Here is a 20,457-nt window from a genome sequence, read left to right on the forward strand (position 1 = left end):
ATCAAAATAAATTAAAATGCAATCAAAATATCATTTCTGGCAATTAAATCAAACTCAATCAAATTCTATTTAAATAAATAATAAAAACAAAATATAAGCTACGTATTGATGCTTGGAATGATTTGATTGGCAAAGGATATCATTGGCCAATGGATCTGCAATTAGAAGAGGCTCTGGACAAATGAAATTGAAAACAATAACTCAGAAAATTGATTTTGTTTCCAAAATTCGGAGCCTGATCTTCTGCCTGATTTTTGGCCCAATAAATGACCAAATCTGTTGGTGAAACCTCCTTCAAAATGTTCTGCTTGATTTTCTCTTTCCAATGAGCCGTCCTGGGCCTCATTTGGCCAAGTAGAACTCAATTTATGAGCTTCCAAAGTTGATGGGTCAAATCTGATGTAAATCTGGAAATTCTATTGCTGGGCTAAAAAAATGACAATTTAAATTAAAAATTAAATCCTAAATTAGCATTCTAATTATCTAATAATAAATTCTAATTTAATTGTTAAGTTAAACTAAACTAATTATTTATTAAACTATTTATAAACAAATTTAATCTAATTAAAAAAACTAATTAATACTATACTAAATAATGTTTAAATTTAAATTAATCAAATTAATTAACTATTATAAATTAATTAATATGATTAATTTAAAATTTATTAATTAAATAATATATATTAATTAATTTTAAAATATTAAAAAATTAATTTAATATATTATATTATATATTTAAACTAATATACCTACATGTCCTCACTTCACTCATACGTATGAGTGGAAGTTTAAGAAAACAAATAACTTACAAACCTTACCATTAACTAACCTTACCATATAAGTTAATGCTCCATTCCACCTTTCACTCATCGGCAAATTTTCATATCGCTCATTCGCATCGGAGCTCATGAAATATTCTTTATCGGCAACTCGCATCGGAAATGACTAATGGGTTTTTTAAATATGTTAAGTACAATTTCCCGATGCGATATCGCATCGGAGGTGGAGGTATGATGTATATCGGGGGTTTGAAAATGTATTGTGAATAAGATTTGCGATGCAATAAAAAATCCGATGCAATTAATTTTATTTTATATATATTAATTTTAAATATTAAATTTTAATTTAATTAAATTAATTATATTTTATATAATAATTAATTTAATTATTTTGAAATTTAATATATAAAATTAGTGTTTTGTTTTGATTTTATTTTAATGAAATTTAGTTATGAAATTAACTAAACTACAGCGACTTGGAAAATAAATGAAAAATAAACTACAGCCACTTTGAAATTATGATTTTCGAGATTAGTAATTTATTGGAGTAGATTACTAAAATCCCGCTACTTAATGATTTGGCCGCATAACTAAAAATGACAAATGTTAGTAAAAACTCGCTACGGGTTAATATTTAAAATGAATGGCTTATTGAACTAATTTATTTACAAAATGCAATATGGTGCATTTTATGCATTTTTAACCCAGGCTAGATAAATGATGAGACTTCAAAGGAGTGCCATTTTCAAACCGGTTGACCAAATGAGGCGAAACAAGCGTCAATGTGAAGCTTATAAAAAATCGGTTTTAACAAAGCAGTCAAAACAAGAATCCAAAGAAAACTAAAAATTAACGAAAGCGTAGGGCAATCAATTAAAATAAAAATCAAAAAGGTGCTTAGCCAAAATTTTTATAGAAAGGGTCCCCATTATTGAAGCGGACGCATCAATAATGGGGGGTGTTGTGTTTTTACCGCAACACCAAGGTAGGAAGGTTAGTGTTAATAAAATCTGTTCTGATGGCAATCCCAGTCTACTAGGCTAGTCTGACTTGGGTTCCCAAAGGAATCTTATCCTCAATTGACAAATTATGTAGCAGGTTCCTTTGGGCGGGGTCGAAGTCGGAGAAAGTCACCCCTTGGATTGCTTGGGATAAAGTGGCTCGCCCTAAAGAGTGGGGAGGTTGGGGTATAAAAAATCTTGATTGCTTCTCCAAATCTTTAGCAGCAAAGCTCAGCTGGAGGCTCATTTCTTCTGAGAATTTGTGGACTTCTGTTTCTAAAAGAAAATATATTGATCCGCTAACAATGCTAGATTGGATCAGATTGCCGCAAAAGACTTCCAAAAACTCATCGGTGGTTTGGAAAGTTGTGGTTGCCTCTATTAAAATTACAGAGAAGTTCTTGGCTTGGAGTGTGGGGGATGGAACTCAGATCAGGCTGGGTAGAGATCCATGGATAGGTTGTACTGAGATTTTCTCTCTTTCTCAGGGGTTGGTTTCGGCTTTAAAAGACAGGGGGCTCTACACTTTAAACCAGGTGGCTGATCCTCGGGCTTCCTCCATTTGGAGCCAAGGATGGATTCAGGGAAGAGACTTACATTTGGATGAAGAATGGCTGGAGGAATGGGATCTATTCAGAAGGGACCTTCTCAACTCCTCAGTCAGGCTCTCTGACTCTCCGGATGAACTCAGATGGGTCTTTGCCCAGAATGGGCTTTATTCCCCAAAGATGGGTTATAAATGGATGATGTCTCAAAAAGGGTGGGAGAATCCGGATTGGTGGTTTAAACTGCTTTGGAAGTTAAAAGGGCCAGCCAAATCGAGACTGTTCTTCTGGTGTGTTCTGCTCCAGAAAGTCCCTACTTGGGATTTTCTTCAAAGAAGAGGTAGGATTGGTCCTGGCTGGTGCCCCCTCTGTAAAGATAGTGTTGAATCAGCTCAGCACCTGTTCCTTCTTTGTCCTTTTAATACTAGCCTTTGGGCCGAAATGTTAAGGCTGCTAAAAATTCCTTTCAGATGGGAAGGGCAGGGGCTCTTGGAAGCTTGGCAGAGGTGGTGGAATGAAGCCACAAACGACAGAGAGAGATCCATTCCACTTCTCATTACCTGGGGGACTTGGCTTGCTAGGAATCAAGTTATTTTTAAGGATTCTGTTTTCCCGATTGGTCGTCTTGCCGCAGAAGGAGCTGCTATTTATGAAAGTATCCCGGTTCCGCTAGATCCTCCTTCTACCAGAGCTATTCGCCAAGAATTTATCAGATATACAATGTCGTGGGCTTATTTTGACGGTGCCTCAGACATTAGTGGTCGCTGTGGGACTGGTTTGATTATTCATTTATCAGAGGATAAGGTTGTAAAAGCTTCTGTCGGTCTTGGACAGGGCTCCAATAACTTTGCAGAATTGAAAGCCCTACACTCCCTACTCTGTTGGCTCATCCTTAGGAATGTGAGAGAAGTCCAGATCTTTGGGGATTCAATGAACACTGTGAAATGGTTTAACGGGACTCATCAATGCAGAAATTTCATCCTGCTCCCTCTGCTTAAAGAAGTCTCACGCCTTAAATGTCGTTTCTCGGAGATTTCTCTCTGCCATATCTACAGGGAAAGAAATTATGAAGCTGATCGACTCTCCAAAGTGGGTGTTGATAAAGATTTGGGGTCCTGGACAGTTTTGGAGGAAAAAAATGGGTTGATTTGTCTGCTCGAACAGCCCATTTTTGCATAAGTTTTGATTTAACAGTATCTGTTATTTTTCCTGTACATAGTTCGTTTCTTTTTTCTTTTTGTTTATACTTCTTTAATGAACCATTTCTTCAGGGCTCCTGGGCTGGTTTTCCTTCGAATAGGAGGCCCGGGTCGTTGGGAGCCCTCTCTGTTTTGTCTCTAATCTATGAGTTTCTTTGGGGACGCTGTACGCTGCGCTTTACTTTTGGTCTCTCAGCCTCCGCTTTTTACCAGTTCCTCTCTGCGTGAATCAGTTCCCGGGAGGTGTGTATTCTCAGGTGGAGGCGTTTTGCTCCTATTCCTTGGTTGATGAGACTGGTGCGCATTTTCTCCTTTGGAATGTAATGACAATCAGTCAAGACTTCTTTTTTCACCCATCATGGCGAAAAACAAGTCTGTCTGCAATGCTCTGCATATGCTTTGTAACTATCTATTTTTAATAGAAAGTTCGCTATTTTTTCCTGTGGAAAAAAAAAATAAAAAAAAATAGTTCCTTAGCCTAGTAATGAAGTGCATACTCACTCTTTTAATTTCCATTTCACAAATAGATCTTTTTTTGACATTCTGGAGTAGGTTTCATTTAAGGTCATTTCCTTAATTTGCAGAAATGTCTCTTAATTGTGTGAAAACTAATTTGTCATTCAATGTTACTACAAACGCATAGATATGTATATATATATATATATATATATATATATAATTCCTTATTTGTGGTCTTTACTCAGTTTCAAAAAGAGTCTATCTACAAGAATACAAAAAAACAATTCTAGTCATCATATTTCGAGAGATCGTAAGTCCAATTTGAGAGTTTCCAACTTTTTCATAGCATAAGTCTAATGCAAAAGGGTTTGGTATTTCTTCAACGCCCAATTGTGCTTGATTAGAGGTAGGATCAGGACACTATATTATGCACAAGAGTGTCATATCTATTCGGTATACGCATTCCTTCACTTCAGTTTTATTCTCTCTTTTTTTTTTAATTACAATAATCATTCTCAATAATTAAATCAATATTATATTCATGCACCTCGACATGATCTCATGGGACCATTTGTTTTTACAACATTACATAGAATATACCAAGCATGGACTATCACAATTCTAGTATTGGAGACATAGAAAGACTCTAGCACTAACTATTTCTTATAGTCGTGAACTTAATAATGTAGTTTACAATCACTTGGATTAGGTACTATGTATCTTGTTGCCACTAGCCATCCAGACAATTCCTATTGTTTAACATTGCTACCCATAACCATTTGTAAAATTTATTTCATACATCTTACGAGCTTTCTAGATTTCGGGCTTTCAGCTTGGCCCACTTGTGCCTCAGTACTTCTCCCTTGGCTCTTTCACATGTTCTCCTCGATAGGACCGAATGGTGTGACTAGCAGCTAGGCCTCTAGGCACTATACCTCCCTTCTACCCTATGGGAGATAGTTTCCTTTGTTTATTGCACATGGCCCTTGGTCACCAATCACACGTAAATTCATCGCTTACTCGTTCATAAGGCCCCACTTCATATATATGTGTCACAGCTAAGATGGATCCTAGATTCTCGCATTCTCATATACCCTTTTAAATGAATTATATTCACCTTACAAGCTTTCAGGCTTCCAACCTGGACCACACACTCCATGTCAACACAATCTGTTGGCCGACTTATGAGCACCACTACAACACCTTAGAATGATTCCATATTGCTTTTACCTATTTTCCACCTGTTGGTCCCACTTATGTCACTGCTGAGTTGGAGCTCGGATTCCCTAGTTCCTCTAACATTTTATAAAATGAATTTTGTTTCAAATAACTTATGGGCTTCCGAGGTTCCGGGAATGGCCCACCTGTTCTTAGCCACTTCCCTTGGTGAATTTCCTTTGAATTTGGCCCACGCTCCTTTAATTTACATAAAATCCTAATGCCTTTATCTTTTAACACTTCAAGAATCCTACCAATGGGCTTCACTGTCTCATGTGTTAGTGTCAGTATCTGCATACTTCCATCAGGGATCAAATTTGCTCTTTGCATTTTCATTTTAGGGGTCCCATACTGAAATTTTTACATCATTTCATTAGGTCATGTCAAACTGATCCACTGATGGTTGTCTTCTCTTCAGAAAATCTAATTTCTCCCTCATAGAGTATACTTGCTGACCCTTCTTCAGGTTGTCTTCAGTTATGGTTTCATGGTCAATTTGCAATCATGCTTTCATTAGGTCATAGGGCATGTTTCATTAGGTCTTAGGGTTTCATTTCCAAGGTCAAGAGCATGATTTAAAAGTGTAAATAAAGGGCAGAAAGGGTATGAGGATGATAAATAAGTCAAGCATGATGGCTAGTAAGTCATAGTCACTATATAATTATCTTTCTAACTAATGTAATTTTCACTTCAAAAAAACATGTTTTTGAGGTGAAAACGGAGTATTTTGAGTTAATTTGTATTTCTTATGTAATTTTAAGTCACTTTATGTAATAAATGATCCGGACTACACCAATGCATCTCTCCTTGCTACAAGACAAAGAAACACTGCAAAAATCAATTCAATTTGAGCATCATCCACCTGAAAAGAAAGAAAGAAGGAAAGGCATTAAAAACAGAGATCTGAAAAAGGTCAAGAAACATTAGGAAGTGGGTTTTTCTAGTGAAAAATCAAAATATACTCCTATATAAGGTGTCACATTTCATTTTTAAGTTCATCATTCTCATTTGGCAAAGAAGGAGTCAAAAAGTGAGGAAAAGAGGAGAAGTTGAGTGAGTTTTGGGCTAAGGAGAAGTGGCACTGCACTTTTGAAGGTTGGTGTTGTGCGTTTGGAGCAATGGTGAAGTGTCGATGTGCTTCTGCAGTTTGGTGTTGCGCGTTTCAGGCAGTGGAGATGGCGATGTACATTCAGGGGGTGGCGCTGCATGTAGGGAGGTTTCAACAGTGCAAAATTACACTATGTTGCGCGTTGAGAAGTGGCGTTGCACGTCTGTAGTTCGTGCTGTGCGTTGAGTAGAAAAGACCAAAAAGCCTGCAAACTTTATAAAAACTTCCAAAGAACCCTCTCATCTCTCAAACAAGTAAGTGCACTCCCTCTACCTCATCATTGAAGTTGCAATTGAAGTGTTTGAAGGAATTTACCATGACAAATGTGAAACCCTAGTTTCTCCCTCAATGACATTCTAGAAACCCTAATCCCCTCTATTTTTCCCACCACCTATCACTAAAACCCTAAACCCCTTCCCTACATCACTCCATAACATTCTATACCCCCTCATCCTTCATCCCACAAGTTATATTTCAAAAAAGGGCCCAAACCCCTCTCCCTCACTTTCATAATTCATACCCTTCCCTTCATTTTCTAGCCTACCAAAATACCTCACAAGGTCATCTCCCATTCCCTCACTCCTAAATCACTCTTACTCATTCCCTTCATCCCTTTTCTTGGAGTGTACAACCTCAAACTTTGCAAACATGGACAGAGAAGACAGAGACTATGAGGAGGAGGAAAACATAGGCAGTGACAGTTCGATAGATAGACCTCAGCATCAGAGAAAACCACACAAGGGAGGTAGGATTATTAGGGAAGAGCCATTAAACCTCAGAGAATTGCAGGCCTCTCAGTTAGTTGTCACTTGTTTCATACATCTAGGGTGCTATGAGTTCTGTGAGCAAGTAGAGAGAGTTCAACACCATCCTGAGCTCACCAGGCTCTTTGTAGCCCATCTTCAGGACAACAAGGTGACTCCTGCTGGGGTGACATTTACAGTTTCACCTTCTGTTATTGTGGATGCAACCAAGATTCCAAATGTAGGGGAGAAGTGGTACAAGGCACAGGACCTATATGAACACTATTATGAGCCTTACACCAAACGCAAGTACAGAAATGAGGTGAAAAGGCTTTTACCTTTTAGATTCTTTGAAGACAAGTATGCCCCCATGTTGAAAATCATCATGAAATATTTCACTTGTGAAGGTAGATTTTCCAGATTGTACACCTATCACATCAGGCTTCTCATGCATTTTACCAGGGTGAGGATGTTAAACCTCCCTTATTTCTTGTTCAGGAATATTGAGAAGATGGCCCGAGTTATGCAGAAAAAGCCATACCCTTAGCAGATGAGTAGTCTCTATCATTATTCCCTAATCAAGATGATTGTGCTTCATCATCTTAGCCTCCTCAACATCTCTTGGGAGACATTTATTGCTCATGACATCTTCACGGGTCCTCAAATTCCTCCACCAGTGTCCCAAGAATCAGGAGGACCTTCTAGCACTGCTCAAGTGAAGACAGACGAGAAGGCCAAAGAGACTAGAGCTACCAAGGTGCCCGAGACTTACATGACATATCAGAGGGGCACAGGGAGGTTGTTTGCAGCTGAAAGGCAAGTGTTTTCTCCATAGGATGTGGAAGGGACCTTGCCTTCTTCATCAACTCATAGGCAGATGCTAGCTCCACAGGATGTGGAAGGGGATTTGACTTTGTTGAATTGAGGCTTCTGTGATCCATATTAGGTTTATGAGAGATTTTTCGGCATAAATCACAAGATCTGTCATTTTTCAACGCGTTTCGAACCAACCAGTGTGGTTCATCGTCAGGAGAAGTTGAAGAGCCAGATCCAGTTTTGCATGTTAAATAGCTTGAGCAAAGTCTCCAACAGCTAGCTAAGCCAACGGCTAAAATGGACTAGGGTCCTTACCTCGAAAATAAATATATAAATAATATAAATAATTTAATTTAATAGGAAGTTAGTTATAATAAGGGACTAAATAAATATATAAATAATTTAATTTAATTGGTTGTTAAAAGAAATTAACAATTAAATAAATACATAGAAACTATAAATATTAGAATAAAATGTATAATTAACTATATATAGAGTCATTAACAAATTAATAAATAAATAGCAAATATAAATAAGGAATAAAACATATGAATAACTATTTAAAGAGTTTTAAAAAGGTTTTAAAAAAAAAGGACATCAGGTACAGGTGCAATAGCTACACAAAGGGAAAGAAAAGATGCCCGAGGAAAGTTTTGATGATGAGGATAAAAAGAGAGACTTTGATTTGACGGAGCACGATGAGCCGGAGTAGCATTATACTCATCATGGCATGGAAATAATTGACTTAGAGGCTCAGGATGAAGAAATAATAAAGGACATCATCATACAGGAAAAGGAGGCTCAAGTCCAAGCATTGATGGACGATTTGGAGAGAGCCAAGTATGTCATCACATATTTGGAACAAGAGAAGAAGCAGTTGAGTGACAAGCAGGTCCTCATGGAGCTGGAACTTCTCAAGGTAAAATGACAAGGTAACAAGGAGGCACAGGTCACTTTGACTCCTATTGAGAAGGAAATTGAGGATGATAGAGTGACTTGGCATGAGAGAGTCAATTTTCACCTAGAGAAGTTGTTGCAGAAGGCCAATAGGGAGAACCAGATGATCAAGCATAGGGCCTACCATTATAAGACCCGAAACAAAATTTGCAACATGAGGGTCAAAAGATGAAAGCTAGGCTAAGGCGGGCTCTAAAGGGAAAAAAAGAGGAGGATAGGCTTAGTTTGCTTGCTGAAGCTTCCTTGGCTCATCAATATGTTTGATGATGGTGTTGCTCACCAATTTTGGTCAAGTTTGGAGAAGATTTTGTTTTTTGCAAATTTTGGAAATTGCACACACAGAAAATCTGGCTCAATGGCATTGCGCTTTTCCTAGGGCCACCCAATGGACAAATGGCTTGCATTTTGGATTCAGAGCGATGATTAAATGCACCCTATGGATTTGCTAAGTTTTTGGGATAGAATTGGTCCACCAAAAGGTCAAAAAACACCCTAAAAATGACCTTTCTACCACTTTTTGGATACACAGAAGTAGTATTGGGAGAATCAACGTTTTAGGGGTCAAATGAGCTTCAAATGAAGAAATTCCAGGTGTTTTGGAAATTAGACTTGATGATATTTCCAATAAGCTATCATGAGCTCAATTTGGATGCTGGGAAGGCCTCCAAAAAGGACCTGAAAGTGGTGCTACTCGTTGGGCCAATGGCGCTGCCCATAGGGCAAATTTTGCATAGGATGGCTATTTTTCTTTGTTTTAACTATGTTCATGGATTTTATCTCATGGAGGATGTTTTAATATTGTAAATGATGACTTGGATTGTAAATATGATGGATAATTAGTAGTAGAGAATAGATTCATTAGATTAAAAGTCAATTTGAGCTCAAATGAATCAGTTTTTCACTTTTAGAGGCAAGTTGTTAAGATGCCTATATTCCTGTTTCTTGTTCAGTGTTGGTTAGATTAGCTCCTCATCTTAGGGATTCGACCCCTGAGGATGGGAGGAGGTTGAAACAATGCCTATATATTCTTCTTCTTTCTCATTGTAAAGGGTTGGGCTCAGCTGGATGCTTATGCCTTGATTGTACATCATTTCGTAGCAGTTTAGCAAGAGATTAATAAAAATTGCAGCTATTTCTTTGGGATCCATGTGGTATGGAGTTTAGTTCAGTTTCTTCTCTTGTGATCATATGTTAATATTTTTTTTGTACTTCATTACTCATTTCATTTCTTCTAAGTGAATGTTTTCAAGTTGATAGGCAGAATTCATTACATCACTGCTCTGCTTTGGGGAAATATTCACCATTATATGTTTTCTACAGTCTAGGAAGGATCCATGGTAATCACATGCTCTTCCTAACTTCTCACCAATCTTAAAACACCTCACCCATCAAGCCCTATAGTGCTAAACCTTATGCCTACCTTGCCCCATTGAACACCCTGCAATTTTGACCTAATTCCCTAGCCCTAACTGTCTAGCTCCTCCTGATCCAACAAAACCCCTTCAAAATCAAATCAAACCTTGTGCTACTATACCTAGCCTAATATCCTTTTCCTGATCCAGTCATCTTGGCTGAGATCCTTACGAAGAGAGCCCTCTCCTAGCCTAGTAGGGCTAGCTACTTGGCTAAGCATGGTTTGTGGTTACCCTAGCATTGCCTTCCTTCAGCCTAAAGTTCAATCCAGGTGATAACATAGTGGCGACCATACTGGGGATCAAAAGATTAATCACCCCGGTAGTATCTTTCATTTGAATTCTTAAGCTTATGGATGATGAGTTTTAGAATTTACTAGGCTGAATTGGAAAGTTGTAAAGCAATATATAAAATTTCAAAATTGAGCATATTAGCTTCGCGAAAGTACACCAGATCCAATCTAGATCTGAATCCTCCAGCCATTGTCAGTGATCCTCAACAAATTGGGCAGAAATCTAAGAAAGCTACAGAGAAACTCAGTGTAGCGGAAGAAAAATCAAGTGAAGTTTTCATTCCTCGTGTTCATTCACTCCTGGAAAGGTTAGACACTCTGCAAGATATTGAGTTTGATGTTCATTTTGAGCAAAGTCTATTTTGCAATGAATCTTTGAGTTGGATTGATCAAATAGTTGCTGATATACTGCCTCGATTTCGTATGCTTTTATCTAGATCGTGGGGAGATAAAATCAAAGGAACTTTACAACTTGACTTCTCTTGTGCTACCATCCCTGTTTTCGGTCAATTGAGAAAGTTGTGCCTGGAAAAGAAAATGAAGTATATGATCTCTAGTAAAGAGAATCCTATGAATCATTCGATGAATGTTGTACATACTAATTTAGAGTCCTTTGTTTTGTACTCTGATAGTGGATTGATGTATATATTCAGCTTGTAGAAGTAGATGATGTACCAGAAATTTCCGAGAATTTTAGAGCAGTTCTTAATCAAGAAAAAGAAAAAATAGCAATTTCTTCTGAGAAGCCTACACAGCAGCAAAAGGTCAGTGAAGAGTAGAAAAATGAAGTAATCAGCAAAGGTAAGGTTGAGAAAGAAACAGAATTCCAACATCTAGAAGATGAAGCTGGCCTTTGGAGCATGGACTTCAATGGCACTATGGGTAAAGACGGTGTTGTTATTGGAATTTGGATTCGAAGCCCTGCTTTCTAGCTTGCCAAAGTCCCAAGTAATGTTAGAGTATGTTCCTACAAGTTAGCTTTTGATTGCTCTAATAATGAAGCAGAGTATGAGGCTTTGATTACAGGTCTTAAAATTTTAAAGAAACTGGATGCAAAAAGGATTTCTTTTTATGGTGATTCAGAGCTGGTGATTAAACAAGTAAAAGGAGAATATCAAGCAAAACATCTGTGGATGAGAGCCTACAGAAATGCAATTCTAGATATTTTGAAGATGTTTCTGGAATATACCTTGACAGCGGTACCCCAGACTCAAAACATCATTGCAGATTCACTAGCCACTGCAACTAGCAATTTGAAGATTCCAATGAATTCTAGCAACAAATTTGAAATTCATGTCAAACATAGGCCTGTTGTTCCTGATAATTTGAGGTATTGGCAAGTTTTTTGGGATGACAATGAAATTAATGCCTTTTTGCAGAATGAAGGAAAGTTTAAAAATGCTTTCATTGATGATGTTTGTGATTCCGATGAACAAGATATTGAGGTAAATCAGATGGAGGTTTTACAGCTAAAGGATAATATTATTCCTAGAGGTCTCATACCTTTAGAGGATCTCTTTGATCAGGATGATGTGGCGAGAAAACTGACCTTAGTTCCTATGGACAAAGGAGTTGAAGATGTAAATCTTGGAATAGCTAACCAGCCCAAGCTTGTAAAGTTATCAAAAACATTGTCTCCCAAAGTAAAGGCTAAGTATGTTAGGTTACTTTCTGAATTTTCTGATGTTTTTGCATGGGATTATTCAGATTTGAAAGTGTATGACAAGAATATCATTCAGCATACTATTCCTATCAAGCCGAATCAAAAACCTTTTAGACAAAAGTTGAGAAGAATCAATCCAAAGCTACTGCCATCCATCGAGAAAGAGGTAAATAGATTGTTTAAAGCTAGCATCATTGTTCCAATTAGATTTTCTGATTGGATTTCAAATTTGGTCCCGGTACGAAAGAAGACCGGAGAAATAAGGTTGTGCATAGATTTTCGGAACCTCAACAAAGTGTCCTTAAAGGATAATTACCCTCTTCCTAAGATGGACCATATTCTACAAAGAGTAGTTGGAGCATCACGGATGTCACTACTAGATGGCTACTCAAGCTATAATCAGATCTTGGTGCATGAAAGAGACCAAGACAAAACTACCTTCACAACACCATGGGGAACTTTTTAGTATGCCAACATTCCATTTGGGTTGAAGAATGTCGGAGCCACTTTTCAGCAGGCGGTGGACATAGCTTTTGCTAATGAGAAGGATGTTTTCTTGGTAGTCTATTTAGATGATCTAGAGGTATTTTCTGGTTCTAATGATGAGCATTTGCACCACTCAAGGATTGTCTTTCAGAAATGTAGGAAGTTCGGGATTTCTCTAAACCCAAAAAAGAGTCTTTTTGCCATGGACAAGGGTAAACTCCTTAGTCATATAGTTTCTAAAGATGGTATTAGCATTGATCCTTCAAGCGTGGAGGCAATCTAGCAAATAGAATTTCTGTGCAACAAAAAGGAGATTTAGGCTTTTAATGGTAAGATTAATTTCTTATGTAGATTTATACCAAATTTGGCTGAGCATTTACGTGAATTAACTAATATGTTGAAAAAGGACAACACTGTGAAATGGACCGAGGATGCCATGAAATCGTTCAATTTGGTAAAGTTTGCTTTGACCACATCCCCAGTCTTGATCAATCCTGATTATACTCATGATTTTATTATATTTTCATTTGCATCTGAGCACACCATGGCTGCGGTGTTGATGCAAAAAAGGGATCAGGTGGAGCAACCCATTGTTTTTTTCAGTAGGACTATTCGAGATGTTGTCTTGCATTATAATATCATTGAAAAACAAGCTCTGGCTCTTATAAAAGCATTGAAGGATTTCAGAGTATACATTCTACTTTCACACACCATAGCATATGTTCCTAATGCAGCTGTCAAGGATTTTCTCGTGCAAATTGATGCAGAGGGAAGAAGAGGTAAGTGGATAGTAGCAATGTTGGAGTATGATCTTGAGATTAAGCCTACCAAACTGATCAAAGGACAAGGCTTGGCAAAACTAATGTCTGAATCAAATTTGCACGCTCTAGACATAAACCTCATTGCATCAATGTCAGATGATGAAGATGATGGTTCACTCGTTCAAGTATCAAAAATGTTTCTCAAATCACCTTGGTATTCTGATATAATTTATGTTCTTCAGCATCTTTCGCTACCTCCCGGAATGTCAAGAAATAAAGGTAGATCAATAAAACTAAAGTCTGCAAAATTCTACATTTTAAATAGTGCTCTTTATTGGAAAGATCCGGGAGGAGTTCTTATTAATTGTTTGGTTGAAGATGAAGCTCAGCAGGTAATGAATGATTTTCATAGAGGTGATTGTGGCGATCATTTGTTTTGGAAAACAACAGCTAACAAAGTGTTGAGAGCAGGATATTATTGGCCAACTTTGTTTTCAGATTTATATAAGACAATTATGAGCTGCCATGAATGCCAAGTTTTTTAAGGAAAAAGAAAGTTGCTTCCTCTTCCTCTGAATCCAGTTGAAATAAATGCACCTTTCCAGCAGTGGGAACTTTATTTCATAGGATAAATCCATCCTACATCATCAGCACAACACAGATGGATTGTGACAGCTACCAATTACTTCACCAAGTGGATTGAGGCCATTCCAACAAGGCAAGCCATGGACACGGTAATTATCCAATTTTTAGAATCTAATATCTTGTCTCGTTTTGGTTGCCCTGACAAAATTATAACAAATAATGCATTACCATTTAAGTCAAAGAGGATGGTTGAGTTTTGCAACAAGTACAATTTTACATTGGGTCTTTCCACGGCATACTACCCGCAGGGCAATGGATTGGCTGAGTCATCAAATAAATACTTGGTGAACATTATCAAGAAAATGTTGGAGGCAAACAAGAAGAATTGGCATCGAAATCTTGTTAATGCCTTGTGGGCCGACAGAGTGAGAAGCGAAAAATAAATAGGTATGTCACCTTTTGAGTTGGTTTATGGTACTGATACAGTATTTCCCACATCACTTGCAGTCCCGGTCATGAGATTATTACAGGAAGCTGGCAGCGAAGAGGATGATATTCAGTGTAGAATTAATCAAATGATTCACCTTCAGCAAACAAGGGAAGAGGTTTCCCAAAACACTTTCCAGTTGCAAGAGAAGATAAAGAAAATTTATGACGCAAAACCAAAGCAGAAAAGTTTCAGCTGGAAGATGTAGTGCTGCGGTGGGATGCACAGAATGAGGAAAAAGGAAAGCATGGTAAGTTTGACAATCTATGGAAAGGACTATATAAAATCTCAGCTTATCGAGGATAGAATGCATTTTTGTTAAAGGAAATGGATGGTCAAGAATTTTCAGGAGGACTAGTGAATGGTAGGCTCTTGAAACACTACTACTTTTGAGGTTGTTCCCTGAAGTTACTTCACCTTCATTGTATATACCAGTTTGCTTTTCCTTGCAAGGTTTCAAGTACACTGTCATCTAAGCTTGGGGCTCGAAGTGAAGGCTATAAATCTTGAATGATTTGTGTCAAGTTTGGTTGATTTGGTTTATAGTCAAGTTTAGAGTCGGTTGTGAGTCAGTTTTCAGTTTGTATTGAGTCATTTTTCTTTAAAATTTGTAAAAAAAGGGGGTTTTCCTTGTTTTAGTCTTCTGTTTGTTTGACCATATTTGGCCCAATCAGCTAGGCACTTGGTCTACGGTGTTCTTGAAACCTCCAAGGATCTTCCATCCCCAATAAGGCCAATGTTAGTGTCAGTATCTGCATACTTCCATCAGGGATCAAATTTGCTCTTTGCATTTTCATTTTAGGGGTCCCATACTGAAATTTTTACATCATTTCATTAGGTCATGTCAAACTGATCCATTGATGGTTGTCTTCTCTTCAGAAAATATAATTTCTCCCTCATAGAGTATACTTGCTGACCCTTCTTCAGGTTGTCTTCAGTTAAGGTTTCATGGTCAATTTGCAATCATGCTTTCATTAGGTCATAGGGCATGTTTCAGTAGGTCTTAGGGTTTCATTTCCAAGGCCAAGAGCATGATTTAAAAGTGTAAATAAAGGACAGCAAGGGTATGAGGATGATAAATAAGTCAATCATGATGGCTAGTAAGTCATAGTCATTATATAATTATCTTTTTAACTAATGTAATTTTCACCTTAAAAAAACATGTTTTTGAGGTGAAAACAGAGTATTTTGAGTTAATTTGTATTTCTTATGTAATTTTAAGTCACTTTATGTAATAAATGATCCTGGCTGCACCAATGCATCTCTCCTTGCTACAAGACAAAGAAACACTACAAAAATCAGTTCAAGTTGAGCATCATCCACCTGAAAAGAAACAAAGAAGGAAAGGCATTAAAAACAGAGATTTGAAAAAGGTCAAGAAACATTAGAAAGTGGGTTTTTCTAGTGAAAAATCAAAATCTACTCCTATATAAGGTGTCACATTTCATTTTCAAGTTCATCATTCTCATTTGGAAAAGAAGGAGTCAAAAAGTGAGGAAAAGAGGAGAGGTTGAGTGAGTTTTGGGCCAAGGAGAAGTGGCGTTGTGCTTCTGGAGGTTGGCGTTGCGCGTTTGGAGTAGTGGTGAAGTGTCGTTGTGCTTCTGCAGTTTGGCGCTGTGCATTTCAGGCAGTAGAGGTGGCGCTGCACGTTCAAGGGGTGGCACTACGCGTCTGAGTTGGGTGCTGCACATAGGGAGGTTTCAGCAGTGCAAAATTACACTACACTGCGCGTTGAGAAGTGGCGCTGTGCGTCTGTAGTTGGCGCTACGCGTTGAGCAGCAAAGACCAAAAAGCCTCCAAACTTCATAAAAACTTCCAAAGAACCCTCTCATCTCTCAAACAAGTAAGTGCACTCCCTCTACCTCATCATTGAAGTTGCAATTGAAGTGTTTGAAGGAATTTACCATGACAAATGTGAAACCCTAGTTTCTCCCTCAATGACATTCTAGAAACCCTAATCCCCTCTATTTTTCCCACCACCTATCACTAAAACCCTAAACCCCTTCCCTACATCACTCCATAACATTCTATACCCCCTCATCCTTCATCCCACAAGTTATATTTCAAAAAAGGGCCCAAACCCCTCTCCCTCAATTTCATAATTCATACCCTTCCCTTCATTTTCTAACCTACCAAAATACCTCACAAGGTCATCTCCCATTCCATCACTCCTAAATCACTCTTACCCATTCCCTTCATCCCTTTTCTTGGAGTGTACAACCTCAAACTTTGCAAACATGGACAGAGAAGACAGAGACTATGGGAAGGAGGAAACACAGGCAGTGACAGTTCGACAGATAGACCTCAGCATTAGAGAAAACCACACAAGGGAAGCAGGATTATTAGGGAAGGGCCATTAAACCTCAGAGAATTGCAGGCCTCTCAGTTAGTTGTCACTTGTTTCAGACATCTAGGTTGCTATGAGTTCTGTGAGCAAGTAGAGAGAGTTCAACACCATCCTGAGCTCACCAGGCTTTTTGTAGCCCATCTTCAGGACAACAAGGTGACTCTTACTGGGGTGACATTTATAGTTTCACCTTCCATTATTGCGGATGCAACCAGGATTCTGAATGTAGGGGAGAAGTGGTACAAGGCACAGGACCTGGATGAACACTATTATGAGCCTTACATCAAACCCAGGTACAAAAATGAGGTGAAAAGGCTTTTTCCTTTCAGATTCCTTGAAGACAAGTATGCCCCCATGATGAAAATCATCATGAAATATTTCACTTGTGAGGGCAGATTTTCCAGATTGTACACCTATCACATCAGGCTTCTCATGCATTTTACCAGGGTGAGGATGTTAAACCTCCCTTATTTCTTGTTCAGGAATATTGAGAATATGGCCCATTTTGTGCAGAAAAAGCCATACCCTCAGTAGATGAGCAGTCTCTATCATTATTCCCTGATCAAGATGATTTTGCTTCATCATCTTAGCCTCCTCAACATCTCTTGGGAGACATTTATTACTCATGACATCTTCAGGGGTCCTCAAATTCCTCCACTAGTGTCCCAAGAATCAGGAGGACCTTCTAGCACTGCTCAGGTGAAGACAGATGAGAAGGCCAAAGAGTCTAGAGCTACCGAGGTGCCTGGGACTTACATAACATATCAGAGGGGCACAAGGAGATTGTTTGCAGCTGAAAGGCAAGTGTTTTCTCCACAGGATGTGGAAGGGACCTTGCCTTCTTCATCAACTCATAGGCAAATGCTAGCTCAATAAGATGTGGAAATGGATTTTCCTTCTTCATCAACAGAGCAGGTACGGGTGTAGCAGTTGCACAAAGGGAAAGAAAAGATGTCGGAGGAAAGTTTTGATGATGAGGAGAAAAAGAGACACTTTGATTTGATAGAGCATGATGAGTCGAGGCAACATCATACTCATCATGTCATGGAAATAATTGACTTAGAGGCTTAGGATGAAGAAACAATAAAGGATATCATCATACAGGAAAAGGAGGCTCAAGTCCAAGCATTGATGGACAATTTGGAGAGAGCCAAGTATGTCATCACATACTTGGAACAAGAGAACAAGTAGTTGAGTGATAAGCAAGTCCTCATCGAGCTGGAACTTCTCAAGGTAAAACAACAAGGTAACAAGGTGGCACAGGTCACTTTGACTCCTATTAAGAAGGAAATTGAGGATGATAGAGAGACTTGGCTTGAGACAGCCAATTTCCACCTAGAGAAGTTGTTGCAGAAGGCCAATAGGGACAACCAGATGATCAAGCACATGGCTTACCATTACATGACTCGAAACAAAGTTTGCAACATGAGGGTCAAAAAGATGAAAGTTAGGCTAAGGCGGGTTCTATAGGGAAAAAAAGAGGAGGATAGGCTTAGGTTGCTTGTTGAAGCTTACTTGGCTCATCAAGATGCTTGATGATGGTGTTGCTCACCAATTTTGGTTAGGTTTGGAGAAGATTTTGTTTTTTGCAAATTTTGGAAATTGCACACACAGAAAATCTGGCTCAATGCACAGCGCCGGAGGTGCTACACTTTTCCTAGGGGCACCCAATAGAAAAATGGCTTGCATTTTTGGATTCAAAGTGATGAGTACATGCACCCTATGGATTTGCTAAGTTTTTGGGGCAGAACGGGTCCACCAAAAGGTCAAAAAACACCCTAAAAATGACCTTTCTGCGACTTTTTGGACACACAGAAGCAGTATTGGGAGAATCAACTTTTGAGGTGTCACATTAGCTTCAAATGACGAAATTCTAGGTGTTTTGGAAAGTAGACATGAAGATATTTCCAATGAGCTATCATGAGCTCAATTTGGATGTCAGGAAGGCCTCCAAAAAGGACCTGAAAGTGGCGCTGCGCATTGGGCCAATGGCGCTGTGCGTAGGGCAAATTTTGCACAAGATGGCTATTTTTCTATGTTTTGACTATGTTCATGGCTTTTCTCTCATGGAGGATGTTTTAATATTGTAAATGATGACTTGGCTTGTAAATATAATGGATAATTAGTAGTAGAGGGTAGATTCATTAGATTAAAAGTCAATTTGAGCTCAAATGAATCATTTTTTCACTTTTAGAGGCAAGTTGTTAAGATGCCTATATTCTTGTTTCTTGTTCAGTGTTGGTTAGATTAGCTCCTCATCTTAGGGATTCGACCCTTGAGGATGGGAGGAGGCTCAAACAATGCCTATATCTTCATCTTCTTTCTCATTGTAAAGGGTTGGACTCAGTTGCATGCTTATGCCTTGATTGTACATCATTTTGTAGCAGTTTAGCAGGAGATTAATAAAAATTGCAGCTATTTATTTGGGATCCATGTGGTATGGAGTTTAGTTCAGTTTCTTCTCTTTTTATCATATGTTAATATGTTTTGTGCACTTCATTACACATTTCATTTCTTTTAAGTGAATGTTTTCAAGTTGATAGGCAGAATTCATTACATCACTGCTCTGCTTTGGGGAAATATTCACCATTATATGTTGTCTACAACCTAGGAAGGATCCATGGTAATCACATGCTCTTCCTAGCTTCTCACCAGTCTTGAAGCACCTCACCCATCAAGCCCTAGAGTGTTAAACCTTATGCCTACCTTGCCCCATTGAACACCCTGCAATTTTGACCTAATTCCCTAGCCCTAACTGTCTAGCTCCTCCTGATCCAACAAAACCCCTTCAAAATCAAATCAAACCTTGTGCTACTATACCTAGCCTAATATCCTTTTCCTGATCCAGTCATCTTGGCTGAGATCCTTATGGAGAGAGCCCTCTCCTGGCCTAGTAGGGCTAGCTACTTGGCTAAGCGTGGTTTGTGGTTACCCTGGCATTGCCTTCCTTCAGCCTGAAGTTCAATCCAGGTGATAACATCATGGAACCCACTGCTACTCCTTTAAGTGAATAGTTACTCACCTAGGTTGAGATGTCTCTGACGCCACCACGTCTCTCTATCATTTCCTTATTGCCCTGCATAAAATATAAAGTTGAATGACTTCATGCCCATAACTTGTTTTAATTTCAATTCCTCAAACTTATGGGCTATAGTAACTGGGCATGGCACACAATCTCCATGTCAGCATTCCACGTCAACATTCTAGGTTGGCTCACTAGTGTGCAACACTTCCAATGCCCTTCCGGTCTCTTACTTGTTGGCCCCATTCATGCCCAACTCTCAACTAAAATTACTTCTGGGATTCCACCTTTTGGGCCTTCCTAGGTTCTGACCTTCTAGATCTCCTACCTTCCGAGATTTCGTCTGGTGTTATGGGCTTATCGCTTCCACGAATCACTATAATCACATAGCCTTTTTAAATAAGCTTTTGATCTTTCAACCTTTTGGGCTTCTGAGGTTCCAGGGACTGCTCCTAACCACTTCAGGTCCTAACTTTGTCTAGTGACAACTTTCGATCCAAAGGGCCATTTGTAGACTTCAGCATATTGTTGGAAATATCTCACCAAGCACTTTCCAACTATACAATTTACATGAGA

The 20,457-nt window shown here is 38.5% G+C and overlaps 1 protein-coding gene across 1 annotated transcript; it reads left to right on the plus strand.

Annotated features, from left to right (window-relative positions):
- Positions 1-2,085: 2,085 nt before the first annotated feature.
- Positions 2,086-3,504, plus strand: LOC149259325 (uncharacterized). The gene has a single exon (XM_089453862.1). The coding sequence runs from the start codon at positions 2,086-2,088 to the stop codon at positions 3,502-3,504; it is 1,419 nt and encodes a 472-aa protein (XP_089309988.1).
- Positions 3,505-20,457: the final 16,953 nt, after the last annotated feature.

Source organism: Pinus tabuliformis, chromosome 6 (genome assembly GCF_031772625.1).
Source record: "Pinus tabuliformis cultivar Carrire ecotype Pingquan chromosome 6, CPIR1, whole genome shotgun sequence".
In the NCBI taxonomy this organism is placed as follows: domain Eukaryota; kingdom Viridiplantae; phylum Streptophyta; class Pinopsida; order Pinales; family Pinaceae; genus Pinus; species Pinus tabuliformis.